The 23,112-nt window shown below is 42.8% G+C and overlaps 1 protein-coding gene across 1 annotated transcript in view; it reads left to right on the forward strand.

Annotated features, from left to right (window-relative positions):
* The first annotated feature begins 7,437 nt into the window (after nt 1-7,437).
* The window catches only part of SLC26A6 (solute carrier family 26 member 6), a 29,603-nt gene continuing 13,928 nt past the window's right edge, over nt 7,438-23,112 (forward strand). Inside the window, exons 1-12 of the mRNA XM_054978761.1 lie at nt 7,438-7,491; nt 10,689-10,857; nt 14,223-14,362; nt 16,116-16,226; nt 16,556-16,737; nt 18,023-18,187; nt 18,989-19,141; nt 21,143-21,225; nt 21,486-21,633; nt 21,832-21,945; nt 22,365-22,442; nt 22,757-22,852. Of these exons, the coding sequence (XP_054834736.1) occupies nt 10,721-10,857; nt 14,223-14,362; nt 16,116-16,226; nt 16,556-16,737; nt 18,023-18,187; nt 18,989-19,141; nt 21,143-21,225; nt 21,486-21,633; nt 21,832-21,945; nt 22,365-22,442; nt 22,757-22,852 (1,407 nt within the window). The 5' untranslated portion in view covers nt 7,438-7,491; nt 10,689-10,720. The remainder of the gene's footprint in view (nt 7,492-10,688; nt 10,858-14,222; nt 14,363-16,115; nt 16,227-16,555; nt 16,738-18,022; nt 18,188-18,988; nt 19,142-21,142; nt 21,226-21,485; nt 21,634-21,831; nt 21,946-22,364; nt 22,443-22,756; nt 22,853-23,112) is intronic.

Below are 23,112 nucleotides of genomic sequence, written 5' to 3' on the forward strand. Positions count from 1 at the left end.
CCACAAACACCGAACATGTTCATTAAGGGGACATGTTTGGTTCTGTTCATTGTTCATTGTTCTCGGGAGGCAACGGACAACGAACAGGGTGTTCAGAATTTTTTTCCCGTTTGTGCCCATGTCTACTCTTAACCACTACACCAAACCCCTACACCAAATTGCATTTACCTGTTATGTATACTACATTGGTTTTATTTGACGTGATATGATACAGTATGTCTGCACAGAGTTTGCCTCACAGGCCCTGCTCAGATACAATGGGGAATGGGATTACAACATCAGTTCCTACTCCAAATTCCACTAATAGATTGTGCCTTGTGCACACAGTTCACATGTGTTCAAGCTCTGCAAGGTCCTAGATTGTATGAAGAGAGCCTATTAATATCTAACTTGTATATAAGGCACAATCTACCCATGGAGGCTGGGAGCAGCCCAGCCACCAGGATCCCACTTCTCTCCCCACCTTTTCAGTGCCCCCTATTTTCAGTCATCTGAATAGGACTACTGATATAACTAAATGAAGCTTGAAAATGAGTTGAAGCCAGTTTAAAACACAAATAGATGTGTAAAAACTGTCTACAGAAGTAGAGCAAAGAAAGTAGGATATAGAAGAAGAGGATGAGGCAAGGTTTAAAGGGCATCAAGTTCATTTCTATGATAGCTTATTTTATAGTTTAATGAGCAGGGTTGTGTTTCTCTTGCTTAAGTGGCAACTCAGCCTTGTTATGACATATAAGCTGAACGTCTAATAAGGAAAAATACACAAAGCTGCTATGTTTACATAATTTATTTTGTAATTTAGTTTGTCTCTTGAACCATAGCATGCTCCACTGTGGCCTTTTTCTTCCCTTGTTAGAACTTTCTAAGTAATGTGATCACCTGATTTATTGACCATTGTTTTAACTCAGTGGAAAACAAGTTAATGCCTACAGAAACTTGCAGCCCTGCTTTAAATATTCTACTAACGCTTGGTAAAAAGATGCTAGGGAAGATGCAGCTAGGCTCATTCAGATGGGCTAAGCAGACTCCTAACCAGGCAAGCAGAAGTATTAAAAAGGAGCTGATCTAAAGCAATCCCTAAGTTTCTAATAAAAAGGGCTGCTCATCACTTCATGGATCTCCCACATGGCAAGGAAAGCCTCTTAAGTCCTTGTGCCCATTACTATCGTGGTGCCTTATGACCAACTTGGAGATATACGACAGATCTCCAGTAGACCAAATTTTAAGAATCATTTGAATAGCAAATTTCCAGTCCAAGAGATTGGTTTTCCGCTTTGGTCATTCGTAAAATTTTGGAATGCTGACAGATAGGCTGTCATATGTATAGGTCAGTGCATTCACTGAACTTTTAGGGATGGATCCTATTGCATGAACACACATATTCCTTGTGTTCAAGGTTTAGGTTAAAGTTTCCACCTAGGAATCCTAGAACCTCATTTAAAAAGGCTGAGTATATCTTTGTCTTACACTCCTGTTAGTACAAAACAAACTACATGGCTAATATGTTCCCCATGTACATAATATTAAGCCCAAGCTCTGCTCATAACCTGAGTTCGATCCTGGTGGAAGCCGGGTTCAGTGTAGCCAGCTCAAGGTTGACTCAGCCTTCCATCCTTCCAAAGTTGGTAAAATAAGTACCCAGTTTCCTGGGGGTAAAGTGTAGATGACTGGGGAAGGCAATGGAAAACCACCCCGTAACAAAAGTCTGCCAAGAAAACGTCGTGATGCGACATCCCCCCATGGGTCAGTAATGACTCGGTGCTTGCACAGGGGACTGCCTTTACCTTTTTTAGTCTCACAGCACAAGTATTTACCTTCAGTCCATGAAAAATTTCAGTTGCTCATTTCCACACATTAAGTCTCTATTAAAGAGAAAGGACATTTTTCTCTTGTTGGCAATCCTACTTCCAAACTCAAATTCCAGTTTCTTTACACCATGTAAACCTGACACAAGCTGGTAGCTGAGCGGTATTACCTTCTTGATGGGACTTGTACAAAGCTATTTTTCCCACTAAGGAAATACCTAAGTAATGAAGAAGCATTAACATTCTTTTGTCAAAGACCCTGAGCATTCACACCCCCAAATCAAGAGCAAACTTAAGCAAACCTATCATAATAGACACATTTAGGTTGTAGCAACATATTATCAAGCTACTACTGTACAATAGCAGTTTTTTGCATGCATTCTCGTCAGTTGATGACAGCAATATCAACTGACTACTTGAGCATGTGAATGAACTTTCAAATGTTAAACATTACAGACACAACTTGAATACAACCCACATCACATCACATTTTGATGGAGTCATTTCATATATACAGTTGTCTTATGCTACTTAATTAGTAATCATATGAAATTATGTGTGTATGACTTCAGCCCCTCAACCCTCCTTCATTTTGTGATGAAATCCAAAATCTGGAAGAAAAGAATACAATTTGTGCAAACAAAGTAAAGCACACAGATTTAGCACAATTATGTAAATATTCTTGAATTGCTAAATAGATTTATCAGTTGGGGTGTTTAATTGGGGAATTATGGGGGGGGTATTTCCTTTTTCGATCAGCTTGCAATGCTGTAAAGTATGAAGCAGAAAAAACTACTAAGCAACAGTCAGTGGCGTTCTTGGGCCATCATCCCACATATTACTAAAGGATTTGCCTTTGGATAAACTGTATCCAGCTTTCCCCACTTCCACATTACTCTCCTTTAGCCTGTTCAGGAACACCATTTTATAAAGTGCATTCTGTGATTACTCACAAGTTTCATGGTATCATGTTTTGGCTGCAAAGCTTTGTCTTGGCCATGGAAGCCAAGTTTTATTGTTGTCATTCATAATCTATAAATGGAAAAGGAATAACCTCCTCAGGCTTTGATTCAGCACCATCAAAGTCATTCATGTGGCACAAAAACAAAACCCCTCCCTAGTGCAACATCTAATCTTCTACTTCTCAGTCTCATGAAGTGCACAAAGGGTTTAATCAACCTCCATAACCTCTCATTCTGAAATGAGATAAGGGAGATCACTGGGTTTCACAAAGTTTGCATCTGATAAAAGCATGGCCCACAGTCCCACAGGGAATGGTACACCTTGTTCATCATTGCGTTGTAAACACACACACTTGCCAATGCGTATGGTCACTGGAACACATTTGCCTGGGCCCTTCAATTTTTGCCTTTGTGAGTATCCTCAAGTGCAAAAACTTGTCTTGTGTTGTGCCACAGGGTTCTATTCTCTCACCCATGCTCTTTAAAATACATACGAAGCCACTGAATTAGATTGTCTGGAGCATTAGGGCCAGATGCCATCAATATGCAGATGACACGGAGCTCTATACTTCATTATCCAAGCCTCCATCAGTATCCATCTTGGTTCTGAACTGCAGCATTGAGGCTGTGGTCAGGGGGCCAAGACAGAACTAGCTGAAGCTGAATCCTGATAAGACAGAGGTAATGCTGACCGGGAAGCCTGACATTCTAGAGCCATGTCTCCTAACCTGTGGGGATTCAAAAGTGGGTCACAAAGCCTCAGAAAGTGGATCGCAGGCCAGCCATCCCTAATGGCAGCTCCTGTCCTTTGCACTCTTCTCTTTCTCTTCTTCCTTGCCAGTTTCTCTCATTCTCTCCTCACCCTTCCCCTTTCTGACAATAATGAGAGGGAAAAGCTGTCTGTCAACTAGTAACTTTACTATAGTAGCTGGAAGAGGGGGGGTGGGGCTGGAGAGTAGGTGGAAGTTGCTCAGTGCATGGAAAAGTGAGGAGAGAAAAAGGTGTGTGCACACGTAGGGTTTTTCTTGATACTGCTCCTTCAGCAGCCTACCCTCTTGCCCAGCCCCCTGCAGTGCCTCACTGCCCCATACCTGCTGTGAGTGATATATTGTGTTGAACCACTTGCCATCCACCTCTTTGCCAATATCTGTTATCTTTCCACATCTCCTCAACTGGGTGCCCCACTCAGCTCATTCTCAGTCTCTCAGTCTTCACTCAAGTTGGCTTTCTTAAAGCAGGTCAAGAACTTGGTGGTCCTTGTAGAAAAGATATTGGCATGGAGGCCAGGAGCACCTTTTATCATCTGGTTTGCCAACTCTCTCATTACCTAGACACAGCTGATCTGGCCATGCTTCGGTAACCTCTCAGCTGGATTACTGCAATGAGATGTATGTGGGGTGCTGAAGACAACCCAGAAACTACAACTGGTCCTTTTCTCAGGGGCTAGCCGATGGGAACATATGTTGCCCAAAACATATAAATTGCCTGTCAGTCTGTTTCCAAGTTCAATTCAAGGTGCTGGTCAATGGTCAACCTTTAAAACCCTTCCCTACCTGGGAACCACCATCTCCTTCAGTATGTCCCACTGTGCCAACTATGGTCCACAGGCAGCCATTTCTTGACTTTTTCACCACGTAGGTTGGCCCATCTGGCATTGACCAGAGCCTGGGCCTTTTCCATCATGGCCCCTGCCCTGTGGATAGGCCCCCTGAGGAGGTGAGGGAGATCTCCCCTCTTTGGAGATCTTAAGGAGATGCTGTAAGGCTTACTTCTTTGCTAGGGCTTTTGAAGGGATGTGAATGACAGGTATCTTTTAAGGGAAAGAGGGAAGGAGAGACTTGGGGCTTGTTATTTGAGTTTAATTGGAAATGTTTTTTTACTATTATCATGAGCCACCTTGAACCACAGAAAAAGGCAGGATATAAATGTTTAAACATACAAACCAATCAATCAATGGGAAGTCTGATGACTTCATGCCCTGTCTGGAAAATGCCACATGATTCCTCATCCAAAAAAGACTATGCAGATGCGTGACTCTGACAGGCAGGATGCAAATAATCTAGCAGGGCCCACTGCTGCTGACCCTCACATCTCCTCTGATGCCTGCACTCATGCCCTTCCTCTGCCTCCTCGTTAGAGTGTTATCACCTGTGCTCTAAGCTGCTTGTGCTGCCTACCATGTGAGTGGTGCACGTAGCACTCACGGTGGTCAGGGCAGTGGCACTCCCAGCTGTACCCTCTGTCCAGCACCTCGGGAAAAGGCAAACAGGCAGTGTGGGCAGCTGTGACTGCAGACAGTGGGAGAGTTTTTGAGTGGGAAGGAGAATGATACACAAACAAGTGAGGGCACGTGGGTGGGCGGGCAAGGAGAGGGGCGTGGTCCACTAAGAAGAGGGAGGTAAAATGCAAAGAGAGGAAGTGGAAGATGAGTCTGGAGGGATTAAGAAGGAGAAGGAATTAGAATCCCAGCCAGCTGCTGTGAGACCTTGTAGCCGAGCCTCTGCCTCCCACCCCTTTCTTTCAGGGAACTTTCTTAAGCTTGAGCAGGGCCAAAAGGACGAAGCTTTGGCTCTTAGCCTGGAGCTAGGAGGAACTGACAACTCTGCCTCACTTTCTTCTCCTGTTTGTTTGTTTACTTTGTATTGTAAGTGATTTGGGGTTCCCACCAGAGGGGAAAGTGGCATATAAATTCTTAAAATAAGCCGAACTGAGGTGTGCTGGGGGGAAGACAGCATGGTATAGCCTGATCTCATCAGATCTGAGAAGCTAAGTAGGGTCAGTACTTGCAGGGGGGATCATCCAAGAAGACTCTGCAGAGGAAGGCAACGGCAAACTACTTTTTCTTCTCATTTGCCTTGAAAGCCCCTTGCGGGGATTGCCATAAGTTGGTTGTGACTTGACGACATATATAAACGTACATAAGGTGTTCTGGTCATTTTTTATTTGATTGTGTATTCACACACATAACAGAGGGAGCAGTAAAAAACAGTGAGATTCCCTTCAAAAAAATCTTCATTACCTTTATTTCCATTTACTTCATTCCTGTTGCTATAATTTAATTATTGCTTTGATGTATGTGTATTTTACTGTATTGTATATGTATAGTAACTTGGTTTAATTGTTTGAATGATGTGTTTTTGTTTGGTTTTAATGGTTTTAAAGAGGTTTTTTAATGTATTTTTTTAATCTGTTAGCTGCTTTGGTAGCCCTGATGGGGGCAGAAAGTCGAGGTACAAATTTTGTAAATAAACGAATTTCTAATGAGTCTGGAGCACTTCTATTTGCTTAACATCTTCCACTGTGAAGACCATTTATTTAATTTCTCCACCCTTCCTATTTTCCTCTAACCATGTTTTCAGCTCTTTTCCTGGTTACAGTTCAATGACCTCACACGGGGGGGGGGGGGCTTCCTAATTCTGATGTTTATTCCCAAGTGTTCTGACAACACAACTCACAGCAAATCTGGACACCATTCAGGAATGCTACAGGTCACCTCCTCTCAGCTCTAAAACTAACTGTTCTAAGACACAATCATTTACCATATCGAAACATTTTGTTTCTTTGTCATGACCTGAGCACACATTTTCCCAAGCAAAGTAATACTCAAGTCACACACATGTTTCATTATATGTTTTCTTTTGGCTGCAAATACTTCAATCTTCACTGGAGGATCTGTGTGGAAAGTAATAATAATAATAATAATAATAATAATAATAATAACACTGTGCTTATAGACCGCCCATCTATACAGATTAGTGCCTACTCAGGGTGGTAAACAAAGTCCATGTTATTATTCTCCCCACAATACAGCTGGGGAACTGGGGCTGTGAAGAATGGCTTACTCAAGGCCACCTGCAGAGCTCATGGCAGTAGTGAGAGTGAAACCAACAGAGTGCTGATTTGTAACTCAACCACTTAACCACTAAACTACAACAGCTCTCCAGTAGAAAGGGAGTAACTTTTTTCCCATCCAAAGGTTTTCCCACTAAAAGTTGCCCCCAACCCAATTACTGTTTTTTCCCCTGAGGAGGAAAAGAGTTGGCTAGCCTGCTGTGTTACATCAACATAAAAACTGCTATGTGGGTCCCTAGATAATTTTCCTCACAGTGTGGGGGAAGCTGCTAGAGATACGTAAGGATCATTTTTGCGGAATAGCTACTGGAGGGGGGAGGATTTAGAAGTTCCTCTCCTCCAGCTGAATTTGTTATTGCATATTGCAGTCTTTGCAGCTTCATTTCATAAAAAGAAAATATTTGGGGAACATTTCATACAATTCTAGCTGGTCCTGACTTTGTGGAGGAGTTTGTTCCTCTTTCATATTTCTTGTTTATTGAGCACTGTGCCCTCTTCCACACACAGAGCAACACCATTTATTCCGCACTTGTCCCCTTATTACAATGTACATAGTTTTCCTTGTTCTTTCTATAGACCTGAAATCCAAGGATAACAATGTCCAACTGATTCTCACAGTTCTGCCATGTTTCGGGCATGCCCTCTGTTTTTGTATTAAGCAGTAAGACACCCTACTAATTTGAATAACCAACCTGTTCCCAGAGATTGCCCCTTGGCAACTCAGTGACTTGGCTGCAAAGGAGGCTAGGAGGGAGTGGCGTCTCAAAGATCACACAGTCAGGTATTAATAGTGAGCAAAGGGGAGCACACACTGTTATACAGCTTTCCAGCAGCTCACATTGCCAGTGCAGCAGCTGTGCATTATACATCAGGTAAGGGCTTCCTTTCTAGTATTCCCCTTAGAAGATAAAATCTCCCTGAAAAAAAATGCTTCTGTTTGCATACAATGATAATGAAGAAAGACATGAGGCAGAATTTGCTACCATCCTTGTGTTCACCTAAGATGTTTTAAACTGTGCAATTAAAATGTAAAGTGTGAATGGGACAAAACCATGTCTGTCATACTGGTATACTCTTACTAGAGGCTTAGGATTCGCAGCAGCTGCCTGTTGAGTGTGCATCTGGTAGCAAGTCCAGGTATATTGCTGTGTAGAGAGGAAATGAGGAAGAATCCTTTATGTTTCTGTCTTAAAGGGTGACCAAAATATTTATGTACAAAATGTAAATGTATTGTCTCCTATGTTATGAGGAAAGAAAAATTAATATCACCACCAGTAAATTATTAATTGACTTGAATGGTCAAAATTATATCTGTGTTTTTCAAGGGAATTAGTACCAAGAGTAAACTTACAGACAAATTTAGCAAACATATTGCTCATTCTTATCATCATTTCTAGGCCGTTATGACACAAGACACAAATGAAAAATGCCTCTGCAGCCTTGAAAATTTAAAACAAACCTTTTTTAAAGGTTAGGTGTACTGAGAGTCATGTAAGGATTTAAAAGGTCTTGAAATTACAGAGATTTTCAGTCATATCTGTAATTTCAGTGTTGGCCTTCCTATGTACATTTTTTTAAAAAAATTGCAGGGGGAGATTGCCCTGGGGTAAGGCACATGTTTCTGCAAACCTTGAGCGATTCCCTGATTGGCAGAAAAATATTAAAAGGTTATATATAAATCCCAAAGTAACGTATGTCATCTGTATATGCGCATATGGCACCCCCTGCCCCAAATAAGGGGTCAAAAGGGGTGGAAAAATGCATAGAGCTGGGGAGAAAGAAGGAGGAATGTGCACAACAGGGAGGGGAGAAATAGAACCATTGGGATGTGAAACATGCAACAGGGAGGCCTGGGAAGTGGCGAAGAAAGTCCATAGTGGGGGGGGGGTGAGGGATTGAAGCTTTGCGGAGAGGGCAGAGCAGGGCCAATTCAGTCTTGAAAGTATATGAGAATTTCCATGGGTTTTTAAATGCCAATTTGCGGGTTAAAGGATCTCAGGTAACAAATGCCAGGAAAGATTTTTCTCTGCCTGAGATCCTGGAGAGCCACTGCCTGTCTCTAGACAATACTGAGCTTGATGGACCAATGATATCAGGCAGGTTCATAAGTTCACATGGTACAAACAATAAAACAATGTGAGGAAGACATATTTATTCATTGAGTTTACAAAATAAAGACTTCTAAGTCAGAGTCCAGAGTCAGCTCACTGGGGGTCATGACAGAAGAAGACCTCCCAGCATCCTGGTGTTTTACTTGCTGGTGCCTCAGGTGCCGTAGGAAGGAAATTGAGGGAGGAATGGCGCATGTGTCAGCATTACACCAGTGTTGCACCAGTGTGCTGGGTCACTTCTGATAAAAACTGGAAGGGACATAGTGGACACCACAGAATTTATAAAATCTCTATAGTAAAACCATAGAGGGTTTTTTTGGTGAATTTTAGACCATCTTATGATGTCACTTCTGTTTTTTACTGGAAGTGACATCAGTGTGAGGCCAAAGCAGCAGCCTCTCCCCCCCCCCCACCTCCTGCATTTCCCCCTGTGGTTGCTGGCTGTGGCCTGGCAACCCTACAGAGATCAGTAGTCCTGGTGAAAATGGTACTTTGAGAGGGCTAACAGGGCTTTTTTTCAGCTGGAATGCAGTGGAACAGAGTTCCAGCACCTCTTGCCCCAGACGCAAAATTCTGAGGGACTGTTTGGCGCTGCATGGAGTTCTGGCATGAGTGGCTGCTCGCAGAGGGAAGGCTGGATTGTTGTGAGGAACGGGTCTCCCCAATAGATATGAAGGACTTGCCTCGGCTGCCCTGGGGGGAGGGTATAGAGGCGGGGCTGGAGAAATTTTGCGTCCCTCAGAATTTTGCGCCTGGGGCAAGAGTTCACAACTATTGTGATAAGTATGATCCTACTGGGTAGTTCCTATGTCGTTTAATACCACCACCACCACCACAAGGTAGGGGGTTCTGTCTCACAGTTGATGTGAGTCCATAGCACATGAAAATAATATTATTTCAAAGAATCCCGTGTGTTTCTCCCTCATTTCCCTCTTGAGAGTTCCACCACCTCCTTTCCCAGAAAAAAAGCCCTGTGGTATACTATAGATCCTAGCTGAAATCCCTCCCTAGATTTCCCCCTCCACAGGCATTACTCTCAAATCTCCAGGAATTTCCCAGGCCAGAGGCAACCCTAGTGTTAACAGATGAGCATACAAGAGATGTGGTAGCTGGTCAAGGTCATACATTTACATGTGCGAAGTGACACTTAGCTGAGTAGTTAATGTGGAGAGAAGACTTTTCTAAGAGTTAATTGCCTTTTGTCAGGCCTCTCTATTCCTGAACTCCCAAAGCCTTTGGGGACACAGATGTGCATCTGTGCAGAGAAACAGACACGAGCGTAACTCTTTCGAACACTTCCTATGAAATGTTTACTTGCCTTTTAAAACATGGGTGTGCATACTCTGCCTCAAGCAAGGAACACTGAAATTATCCATTAGTGGATGTGAAAGAGGGTTGTGGGGGAGAGGGAATAATTACTGCTGCTCCTGTATGCACAGTCTGCACATCTCTAAAGTGATTCTGCCGACCTATGTCTTCAGAAAGCCGGGGGCTTTTCAAAAACTTCCTGTCGTCTACAGTGCAGAGTTTATTTTAGTGCACTTCAGGTTATTATGCCCATACCTTTGTCTCCTCCCTGATGCCAAGTCTGCCCTTAGATAGCATTTGATTGTCAAGGAAGTGACCATCCATCATCTCATCCACAGTCTTAAGGGGAAAGAATAATCTAAGCCCATGCAAGATGGGAGTGGATAGGACATTACATTGTACTGCTCACCTTTCTCTTATATGTAGCCCACAATTGAACTCCCAGGCTGACCCAGAATGCATTTCCCCCCAAGATACCCAAAACAGCCACATGATTGGGGGGGGGGGGCGCTAACTAGGTTTTAATTATTAAAATGCTCGTTTTCTTAGAGTTTTTCAACATGCATGGTAGAATTCTAGAACTCCTGTTTCAAAAGTCTTAAAAGGGCAGCTACTGTTCATGGTCCTTCTCATATCCTTTCCTCTTCTAGTCCTCCTGACCCCAGACTGAAAAACAGGCGGGATGGAGATGGAGAAAAATGAACCACAATTGTCCCCTCAGGATGAGCCTGGTGTGCTGAATGAGGCTGAATTAGAGAAGCTTGGCCTGAGAAACTTGGCCCCATCGCCCTCCCTCTGTACCAAGATTCAGAAGATAAGGTCTGGAGTGTCTACAATTCAATATAAGCTAATTTGAGGAGGCTGGAAAATCCTTTGAAGGTCCAGTCATCTTAGTAATTGTGAGCAGTAAAAAAAAAAGAGGTTTTTAAAAGGAATGGTGATCTGATGGAGGGGATTTGTCTGATGGCCTTAGGGTTGGACAGCCTGGAACATTGGTAAAATAGTTCCACTCCCACTTCCCTAAAGCTTCTGAGAGTTTGTTTGCATGCTTAGTTACATTTCTACCCACTCTTCAGTCAAAAATGACTTTCAAAGAGGTTCAGAGTTAGCAAAATAATAAAAGAATAAAAATTAAATACAAAGTGTTCCTTGGGCAGTGGATTCTCTCATGAGCTCAACTGAGACATGGTGGAAGAATCCACGGGTAGATCCTGCCCTTTGTCTGATGACCCCAGTTTAAGGTTGCCAGCCTCTAGGTGGTGGCTGGAGATCTCTCGGAATTATAACTGATCTCCAGGTGACAAAGAAAATGGCTGCTTTGGAGGGTACACTCTATGGCATTATACCACACTGAAGCTTCTCCCCTCCCCAAATCCTCCCCTTTCCAGGCTCCATCCCCAAAATCTCCAGGAATTTCCCAACCTGGATCTGGCAACTCTGCCCCCATTGATAGCAATTGGAAATGGAAAAGATGGAGGCTCTCAGCAGAAACAGCAGAGGGCTGTCTGGCTGCTGCCTCTTGACAGTGTGAGTCACCACAATGGGGTTCTAGTGCTTATGGTGGTTCCCACTTATCTCCCCATTAAGATGACAGTGGCCATTTCCACACACGTTGAATAATGCACTTTCAATGCACTTTCGCAATCCTTTGGAAGTGGATTTTTTGTTCCACACATGGAAAATCAGTTTCAAATGTTCACTAAAGAGTATTGAAAGTGGATTATCCAACGTGTGTGGAAGCAGCCCCTGACATATCTGAGGGATCCTCTGCATTTCCTGTCACAGAGATTGTTCAAAATGCATAAAACACTGTCGCCATCAACAAGTATCACAGTCTACAGGTTTTGCTGCTGAATGTTACACCAGCGCTCAGAAAGGGATGGGACTTAGGCTAAGGGGGGGCTTCAGTACTGACCAAGCCCTGCTTCTGCTCAGATGCACCACGTGCACCCCTTGCATGTGCAGTTTCTGATCCCCACCCTGACATCAGCGCAGCATCTACATAGGACCTATGTATCATTCTCCAGATGATGTATCTCCAAGTTAGACCGGCATGGGGTTTAAGGCCATCATAAGCAGTTTACAGATGGCCTTAGGATTTCACAGTTAACTATAGTTTCAGGCATGTTAGTCTGCAGTAGAAGAACAAAATTGAGTCCAGTGACACCTTAAATGACCAACAAGATTTTCAGGGTATATATAAGCTTTTGAGTGTCAAAGTGGCCTTTAAGGTGCCACTGGACTTGAATTTTACTGTTAACTGTTATGGAACATTTGCTCCCTGCATGTAGATTTTTTTATCTCTTTCCTGCAAGCAGGACCAGCAATTTGTGCATGCTTATTCCTTAACCCAAGCCACTGGCAAAACACCCCTGCTTCCCATTTGCCTTGAAAGCCCCTTGCTGGAGTCATCATAGAATTATAGAGTTGGAAGGGATCTCCAGGGTCATCAATTCCAACCCCCTGCACAATGCAGGGAATTCACAGCTACCTAATTAGATGGGAGACCTCCAACAAAGACCAGGGTTGCAAAGGCAGGCAATGGCAAACCACCTCTGTTAGTCTCTTGCCATGAAAACCCCACCAGGGGTCGCCATAAGTAATAATAATAATAACAACAACAACAACAACAACAACATTTGATTTATATACTGCCCTTCAGGATGACTTAACACCCACTCAGAGCAGTTTACAAAGTATGTTATTATTATTCCCACAACAAACACCCTGTGAGGTGGGTGGGGCTGAGAGAACTCCTAGAAGCTGTGACACACCTAAGGTCACCCAGCTGGCTTCAAGTGGAGGAGTGGGGAATCAAACTTGGTTCTCCAGATTAGAGTCCCACACTTTTAACCACTACACCAAACTAGCTCTCAAGTCAAGTCCTCAAGTCAGCTCTGACCCCTGCTCCATGCCCAGAAGATGGCAAAACACCTCCAGGGGCCCTAATCAAACTGGCCTGGAGAAAATTGCTTCCTGAGCCCAAAGTCAATTGCAGCTTGATGGGCATCTACACTTACACACGTTCCTTAACTCACTCTGAGGAAACTTGAAGCAGCATGCCAAATTCTACAGGTGGATGAAAAATTGCCAGGCTTAAAATGGATTAGACTGAGTTAGTCTTTTATATTTGCATATTGCTGAAACTATGTTACTTTTATGCATTGTTTTTACTGTTCCCCATTGATCTGTAGCCTAAAAAGGGCTGAAAGGGGATTCAGACAGACAAAGTGAGCTTCTGCAAGCAGAGACATAAAGTGAACTACCACAAACAGCGACATACCAACCCTGAAAATTGGCAGCACTACACACACCTTTGTGCTTATAACTCTGGCAGATTTTGTTCTCTGAGTACTCCTGGCTGTTTCTGCCAAGAGCTAACTGGAAAGCCAAGATCATCTTCACCCAAACCCTGATTAGCTCCTAGCCAAATCCTTGAATGCAGAGGGGCAGAAAGACCAAGACCATTGTGGTTAATTAGTGGTCAGAGGGGCAGCTCCTTTTCCATTACTGCATAACGCAAGTACTGTAATGCTCTTGCAAGTGTGGAATTTGTTCTTTCTGCATCTTAACAAAAAAGCCAGGAGAAGACTGTCAATGAGAGTTATTCCTATCTACCTATTAATCACATTTCATCCTACTTCTCCTTGGAATTCAAGGGACGCACACAAGGGAGGTCTTTTCTCCTCATTTTCTCCTCATAACAACACTGTGTTGTTATGGCCAAGGAGCTGTCAAGGCCAAGCAGTGAGAATCATGGCAACCTGGATGTCTCTTAAGGTTGGCAACCTCCAGGTGAGGGCTGGAGTTCACCTAGAATTACAACTGATCTCCAGACTCCAGAGATTAGTTCCCTTGGTGAAAATGGCTACTTTGGGAGGAGGTTGGACTCTATGGCATCACATCACTGGTAAACTCCTTCCCTTTCCCAAACTCTACTGTCCCCAGGTTCCATCCCCATATCTCCATGAATTTTATGGAGCTGGCAACTCTATCTTGCAGATCCTTGTCCAGGATGCTAAGCACTACTCTATGTCTATGAGAAGGTTTTCACAGAATCCCAAGTGGTATTTCTAACATGAGAGCCAGTTGGCAGGTCTTCTATGGTCTCACATCTTCAGAACTCAGTGCAATTAGAAAACATACCTTCCTCCTATGCATGCATTTCCTCATCTCTCTTCCAGGTGCTCAACTTCAGCTGCAAAATCCTTCCTGTTTCAACTGCTCCCCATCCTGATCTGGTTACCAAGATACCCAGTCAAGGAATGGCTACTGAGGGACATAATCTCAGGATTCAGTGTGGGAATCATGCATCTTCCCCAAGGTAAACTATCTGGAAGTCTCAAGGATAATGTCGGCCCCTTTTGAGAATTTCCAGCTTACCTTTTTTAAAAAATAAGATTTTGGTGCATGTTAGTCAATGGCATTGGGAAATGTAATCATGGTGTCCTGGATGAACAAAATTAGGGTACTAGGCAGAATTGCTACCATTTCTGTATGCAGGGCCAACTAGAAAGGCTCAGATTAGGTGTCTCAAAAGATGTGGATGAGAGAAAGTGATGCCAGGAGGAGGGTGCTGGGGAAGTTTCTAGGACAAGCTGAACTTGTACAAAAGAGATGGGCTTCACTTGAACCAACATGGAACCATGTTGCTGGCACTTAATGTCAAAAAGATGGCAAAGTGGCTTTTAAAGTAATCCCTGAATGAAATCCAACGGGAGCTGGAGAACCTCTAGTTCAGGACAACTCAGTCCAAACTGACAATAATGTATACGCTCAGGATAATATATATAGGAGCACAACAGAACTTGGAAGTAAGAGTAGCATGAGTAGGATATAGGCTTTTGCCTACAGAATATTTGCAGATATTCATGATGTCATTTGTACTTAATCAGAATTTTTAGCTTGTGATCAGTTGTGATTTGTAAAGTATAGTACATAGACCATGAAGAAGCAAAGGCATTTGGTGCTCTGGATGAACTTATTATGTGATAAACACGTTGGTCATTCTTGATAAAATAGTTAAGCGAGAAATGCTTGTTCTGTTGCTAGACAATAGATCACCAGGCCATATAATTATTGATCTATTGGTTTATTGGCAGTTCAGCACTGGAGAAGCTATTTTTGTATTGGGTAGTGCAGTGTACTGTTAAATATATTTCACTGTTACTATTAAAGTGTACTTTTATTTTGGTTTCTCTATTTACATAACACTGAATTTACTTACTCAACCTTTTTTGGTAGTCTAATGAATTTCTTTGGGTTGGGTTTTGTTACTCCCCCCCCCCAAAAAAACCTTTGGCCACTGTGTGAGGCAGGGTGATGGCCTTGATGGACCACTGGTCTGATCCAGCAGGGCTCTTCTTACATTCTTAAGATATTTTTAAAAATGTATTTAGATCCTGGCTGTCTGGCAATCTTTGAATCCAGTAGCACCTTAAAGACTAACAAGATTTCTAGGGTATGAGCTTTCAAGAGTCAAAGCTCCCTTTGTCAGATGCCTCTGGCAATGATTCACTCCTCCTTCCCCATGTACTCATAGACCCCCTCATTACAAGAGTTCTGGTAAAGAGCACGAGAAGCTTCCTCTGAGCCATTAATGATTGATCTGAATTGCAACCTGTGGCATTCCTGTCCCTGGCATTAGGCATCCTGAGGTTGCTCTTCTGTGTCCTTGGCAGCAGCATCTGGTTTTCAAGAGTCCCTACACATTGTGTAGAACTGTGATGAACAATTGAGAGGTCCCATCTTTTAATGTTGTTTTTATGGTCTGCTTCTATGGGCAGTGGGCTTTTCATGGATGACATTTTAGGTTGCTTACAGCACAATCCTAAATGGACTAACGCCCTTCTGAATCCATTTAAGTCAATGGGCTAAGAAGGGTGTAATCCCACATAGGGATAGCATTGTTTATGTTCTCCTGGCTTCTCTTAATTTTGATGATTTCATGGTTGTTGCTTCTATGCATTCACTGTATTTTTACTTTGTGAGCTGCCACAAACAAGTATCTGAAAAGGTAGCATATAGATTTGGTAAACAGATAAATGAATGTTAACATCTACTTTTATTTTGCCTAGGTTTGGCCTATGCGCTTCTAGCAGGACTGCCTCCTGTCACTGGCTTGTATTCAGCCTTCTATCCTGTCCTGCTGTATTTCTTCTTTGGGACGTCTAGACACATCTCTGTGGGTGAGCAGGAGATGGGGAAAGAAGGGGCCCAGAAGGATTGTGATGTGTAGTCTTGTACTATGTCGGAGGTTCATGGCACTACAGACCACACTCTCACATTCATTTTGAGACATAATTTTCCTGGGATCTTCTGTCTGGCCATAAAAATGGTTGACAGTTTGACCCTTTATCATAAAACACAATCTTTTCAGCCCAAGTCTGTGATCCTGGTGGGTATGGATAAGCAAAGCCACCTGCACACTATGACAAATAAAACTGCTTCTCATGGAGATACCAAGTCAGCCACGTACTTGGTCTCTCGAATCCAAGCCTCTATCTCCTTCCTACAGGCCCATTTGCAGTCATTTCTGTGATGATTGGGAGTGTGACAGATTCACTGGAACCCAGCAGCAAGTATTTGGAACTGGAAATGACCAATGGTACAAATAAAACAATCATCAATGTTGCCCAAAGGGATGCTGCCAGGGTGGAGCTGGTGGCTGCACTCACCTTGTTGGTGGGCATATTTCAGGTGAGGAGTACAAAGACTACCAGGGTGCAAAATGTTTTCCAGAACAGAATCAGCCTCCAAAGGCTGCTGGTGGAATATTCTTGAACCTCCTGTTTCAAAGACAGTGCCATTTCCATCACAACAGAACTGAATAAATGACAGGGACTGTGGAAAAAACCTTTTAACTTCTGTCCTTTAATCTAATAAGGCTCAGTCAGAATGGCCCCACCAATGATCACACTGGGCTTCAGTGAATATTCTGGGGCTCAGTTTACTTACTTATTTACTTACTTCATTTATCACCCACCTTTCTCCTCAATGGGCCCCCAAAGCAGCTTATATTGTTTTCCTCTCTTCCATTTTATCCTCACAGCCCTATGAGGTAGGTTAAGCTGAGAGTGTGTGACTGGCCCAAGATCACCGAGCAATTATTATCTGAAAAACATAAGTGAGGTGTATTGCAGACTGTAAGGGTTGAATTCATGTCAGCCATAAAAAAACTGATGCCTGCAACTTATCAGTGAAGAACTGACTCAATCCTTGGAAAGATGACAAGGATCATCAATTCATATGTAACTTTTCCACAAGTATGAATTCACAGAATCTCTTAAAAATCCAACAAAGACCAGAGTTTGTATGTCAGAATATATGAAGCAGTCTAATCCTGAATTCTATCATTAGTTCCTCTAGCCCGATACTATCTGCTCCAACTGGCAGCAGCTCTCTGAAATCTCAAGATAAGGTCATTCTTCGCTACCTGAGCCTTTTAAGTGGGCATAAAAGTGATTGAACCTGGGTCTTTATATATGTGATTCTCTGTCCTGGATCCCACCCATACAGGCTTTTAAAGTCTGCTTTGGCTTTTGTGGGCAAATGTAGTTTTTAAGGTTCTAAAGCATAAAGCACAACAGCAACAAAATCCAGATCAAAACAAATTTTGGGAAATCTACATTAAGGCTTCATTAACTGAAGGAGAACAAAGTTTTAATCTTAAGTTTTTTAAAACCTTTTTTTTAAATCAGAAGCCAAAATGGATTAAAGAGTCCATGTGAAAGGGACCTTGGCCTCTAGCAAGACCTATCATCCCTCAGGGCAAGATGAACTTGCATTATATTTAGAGATCCCCCATATGCCAGAGATCTGATGGGGATGGGGGGTCCTCGAAGGGAATCGTTTGAATGAATCTTTGATCTCATTCTGTTGTTCACCCTGCTGGCCTTTCCCTCCTCTGTTTATTTAGATTACATTTTTCTTTTTGATAAAACATTATTAAAATGAGTTATGTGTCGTGTTGGTCTTTTTAAAGGTTGCCCTTGGCCTGCTGCAGTTTGGCTTTGTGGCCATCTATCTTTCTGAACCCTTGGTGCGAGGCTACACCACTGCAGCTTCTATCCAGGTGCTGATCTCCCAATTGAAGTATATCTTTGGGGTTGAAGTGGACGAGTATGCAGGCCCATTGTCACTGATCTATGTAAGTACTGTTAGACTTGTAGTAGGTTGGGTGAAATGTAGGGAAGAGGTGGTATGTGAGTTTGTAGCCCTTTCAGTGGTCATCTTTCTCCCTCTTTAAACATTGGCAGAGAGGTGTTTTTAGATATGGACAAGCCTTTTTATATGGGGGGCCTGACCTCTATAGGAGGCCCACTCATATGTGTATTCAGTTGAAGGACAGAACACAGCCTACACTCATACAAGTCCATCTGTACACAATCAGAGTCCTGAAAAACCAAGGATCCCAATTATGTGGGTGGGGAGAGCCGTGTGTGTGTGTACTATTCTATGCACATAGACTCTGTTTTGCTATTTGAAGTGCAAAAGTCATTGGCAGAGATTATGCGTATAATCAAATTTCTCTCCCAGGTCTGATGTTCATGTTTGTGTATTCAAGCTCATAAGACAATTCATGGAGCTCACACAGAGAATGTAGGAATGCTCAAACCAAATTTGCTTGTCACTTTCTGTTAATATTTTGAAATCGGAGAGGGAATAGCAGATTTTCAGCAGAACATCTGAGATATTAATGGCAAAAAATTATACCAAAGTAGCATTTCAGTTTTGTACAGCTTTTATTTCCTAAGAGCCCTGCTGAGCTGAGAATCATGTAGATAGACAAGAAAAGGTATTGACAATATATTAAAAGTACAGTTGTATGTCTATCCCGATCCAGAGGATCCTCCCAGAAACAGGGAAAACAGCCTTCCCAGGAGGAGGATTAACCGTGATACATTCTATCATGCACAGATAATTTCCTTGCCTTGTTCTTTCTCTACAGACCTTTATGGAACTCTGCAAACGATTGCCAGAGACCAACACGGGCACCTTGGTCACTTCATTAATTGCCATGGTTTGCATTCTGCTGGTCAAGATCCTCAATGACAAACTTGCCAAGAAACTTCCATTGCCTATCCCTGTTGAGCTTCTCACGGTAATGTAGACAGCATGCAGCCAGCCTGAGCTTTTATGTTAAACAGGGAATTCTTCCTTGCAGTTGCCTGTGAATGGTTCTTATGGAATTTTATCCCTCTGCAGTGGGGGATGGAGGGAGCATTACTTTAAAACAAGTACATGGGAATCAAAAGCAGTGCATTGACCTCTAAACCACAAAGCTGTGTGATGAATGATCAATCTCTATAATGGTCATAGGTCCAGAGGAGTTAGCCATGTTAGTCTGTAGTCACAAAATAGTAAAGAGTCCAGTAGCACCCTTAAAGGTGCTATTGGACTCTTTACTATTTTGCAATCTCTCTAATGATCACTCATTACAAGTGCCAGTCGCCTGACTGAAGAAAGGTCAGAAGTTTATTTATTCCAGGACTTGAATCCTAGCCGAGAATCATTCAATGCTATCTTTTAAGAACTTTACTTGAAATCAATTTATTTTTGAATTGGTTCAGTAAACAAGAATCACAATTACACAGTGAATACTAGTATATGCAAATAGAATTAGAAGTAAAAAGGCATACACATCATCCTTATCCTATCCTCTTAAACATTAAAATAAAATGCAAATTCTAAACTTCTTACCAAAACCTTTGTAAAAAAAAGATAAGATAGTCTCACTGCAATCCTCATGTGGGAGTTGTAAGGATTTAAAGTGAGGCTACCTTATACAGATACAATTACATGAGCATCATATGTCTTTATCGAACAAACCATCTAATTCAATTCCTTTAAAGACTTGATGTAAGAAGCTGCTGAGCACAGACCAGCAAAAGTTTCCGGGGCATAAATTTTCATGAGTCAAAGCTCTGTTTTCTCTATATACATGAAATACCTGATAAAGCAAGCTTAGACTCACAAACACTCTCAAAAATGTTGTTGATATTCAAGGTGCTACTGGACTTCAGTTTTGTTATACTACTACAAACTAACACAGCTACTCACCTGAAACCCACTACAGTTTGGTTATTGTCCTTCTGTACCTGTTGATATCAAAGATCAGAAACAGACCAGCAGACGGTTCTTCACGGAACAGCCATTCTCCTTGTGAGTCTCTACAGGGGCGTCTTACACGAGGATGCTCAAGTGAAGGGAGACGCAATGTTAGCTGGGAAATATAGGACTTTAAAAGACAGAGCCAAAGGCTCTGTCTCACCTCTCTACGAAGAGCCGAAGATTGCTCCTTGGAGGGTTTGTGAAGGCTATGTTAATTTTACCTCTTACTGGGGGAGGCAAAACAAACCCTCCAAGGAGCAATCTCTGGCTCTTTGTAGAGAGGTGAAAGTGAAGAAGCTTTTGGCTCTATCTTTTAAACTCTTACATTTCCTGGTTAACATTGCATCTTCCTTCACTTGAGGGTTTTCGGGTAAGAGGGCAGAAATACATATTACAAGTTACGCAAGGAGGAGCAACCTTTATTGGGCAATGGCATGGGATGGGGGGAGTGGAAGATCCTTCTTCCTTTGTGGCCTGTCCTGCTTTCTGCTTCTTATAGGCAGCTCTCAAATTCCCCGTTTCCTGTTCAGTCCTCTTTCTTCCTCCTTGTTATTAGGACCTCACATCTATGAATGCTTTTGCTGTCTAGGGGAGTGTTTCAGGCCCTGATATTAATGGCCTGATGTTCCCTTCCTAAACCAGTTGCCCAAAAGATCTATTTTCCCCCCTTCCATAGCCAAGCTACTTGCTTCCCTTCATTTTCACCCCTGGAAGCAGATCCCTACCACCTTTGCCTTGTTCCTTCACCAGACCCTGCTCTTGTGCCCTTGATGCAGTGGGGGTTCCCTTTGAGCACACACATAGAGCCTGACTTTTTAGACAGTAAGGTTTAGGGTCCGATAATGATTGCCTGTGACTTTCATTTCCCAGGCACACCAGTCTTGTACTTCTGAAGACCCTCTGATTGTGTTCTTTTTCAATGGCATTGAAAACTGAGGGGATTACTACATAACAGAGAGATCTCTCATGTCACCCTCTTACCTCTTTTCAGATTATCATCTCCACAGGGATCTCCTATGGTGCCAAACTGTATGCAAATTATGGGATTAGCGTTGTGGGTGATATCCCCAGTGGGTGAGTACCTGTTACTGTTTCTTACTCGCCCTCCCCTTTTGTAGAAGTGCTTTGAGAAAACCAGTTTGTTTCCAGATTGGTGGGGGGCTCTTTCAAACTTGCCTCAGCCCAAGGGAACAAAACCAAACCCGTTTTCCTGCTTCTCCAGTCCCTATAGAAGCAAAGATTACTCTGGGCACTGGGCTTCTCCCTTTTAGCCTTGTCCTGTGTTTCTGAAGCAGAAATCCCTTGTTGCAACTGGGCTTTTTCTTTAATTGCAGGATGAGACCCCCTGAAGCGCCCAATGTAAATTATTTTGGGAAGGTTGTGGGCAATGCTTTTGCCATTGCTATGGTTAGTTACGTCATTTGTATCTCACTCGGCAAGATCTTTGCCCTCAAGCATGGCTATACTGTGGACAGCAACCAGGTAAAGAGTCCTTCCTTCTGTTGTTCTTTCACTAAGTCCATAGAATAGAGGGGGGAAGCTGTAGACCATGGTAAGTGGCTCTTTGGTTCTGAGCATCTTTATTTGGACTTGTTCGTCTCTGGGAGAAACAGGCCTTGGAACTTGGACAAACAGACCTATACAAATCCTCATTCCTTCTCAATGGGAAATCTCTTGCAGGAACTGATAGCCTTGGGGCTCAGTAACTTTGTGGGTGGCTTCTTCCAATGCTATGCTATCAGCTGCTCTATGTCTCGCTCCCTAGTGCAGGAGAGCACAGGAGGCAACAGCCAGGTAAGTCTCAGGTAGGCATTTTTTTCTGGTAAAAGCATATGTCATAGAATAGAAGGGGGTGAGGGTAAGGGAATGTGTCAGAGTGTCTGCTTGACTATTATGTGCTAATCGAACTGGTAAGCATCAGAGTGTTATTGCAGAGAGTTCCCTTGGGAGGTAGTTAAAAGGCACAGTGAAGGACATTCAGTCACTGCAGCAGGATTTGAGTCCAGTGGCACTTCAAAGAAGGGAGCTCTGACTCTCGAAAGCTTGTGCCCTGAAAATCTTGTTGGTTTCTAAGATGCCACTGGACCCAGATCCTGCTGTTCTACTGCAGACCATCACGGCTACCTACCTGAAACTATCAGTCACTGCAATTTCATGTCCTCCTTGTACGCCTTCCTCCTTGTACTTAGTAATCTCTGTTTTGTTGTCCTCAGGTGGCTGCGGTGGTCTCTTGCCTCATCATCCTAGTGACCATCTTGAAGATTGGGGAGCTTTTCTATGAACTTCCCAAAGTATGTTCAACATTCTGTCTTTGTCTCTTTGTTGGAGGGATTAGTGAGAGTACACTCTGGGCCCATTATATGAACCAGCACAATCCTATGTAGCTTCTGAAAGACAAGAACAGCCCACATCTCGGGTTTGTTATGTAGGGAAAGGTAGTATATAAATAAGTTAAATAAATATCTCTTTTGGTGTTTCCCTTCCTCAGATACACTTCCTTTAAAGTTAAGCAGTGATTCTTATTTCATTGGCTGTGAAAGGATTGCTATGTTATTTGGAATTGCCCAGGCTCTAAATCTTTATATCTTTGATGTAATTTTTCCAGGCTATTCTAGCTTCCATCATTCTTGTTAACTTGAAGGGCATGTTCAAACAGTTCAAAGATATTCCTGCACTTTGGAGATCCAACTTTACAGACTTGGTAAGAAAAAGAGGATGGCAATAGGGAATGAGGGGAGCTAAATTCTTTGCTGTTCCTATTCTTGCACTAGCAGCTGAGATACACGATCAACAGAATTGCATCATTTTGCAGGACTCTGAAATACAAACCAGACATCTAGACATCTGGAAAAAGATTCCAATCAATTCAAATTATTTGTTAACTCAATAAAACTGACAGGTATGATTGATTACTGCCCACCCCCCAGGGAAGAAACATATTAGAGAACACTAGAACAGCAA

The sequence above is a fragment of the Eublepharis macularius genome, chromosome 4 (genome assembly GCF_028583425.1).
Source record: "Eublepharis macularius isolate TG4126 chromosome 4, MPM_Emac_v1.0, whole genome shotgun sequence".
In the NCBI taxonomy this organism is placed as follows: domain Eukaryota; kingdom Metazoa; phylum Chordata; class Lepidosauria; order Squamata; family Eublepharidae; genus Eublepharis; species Eublepharis macularius.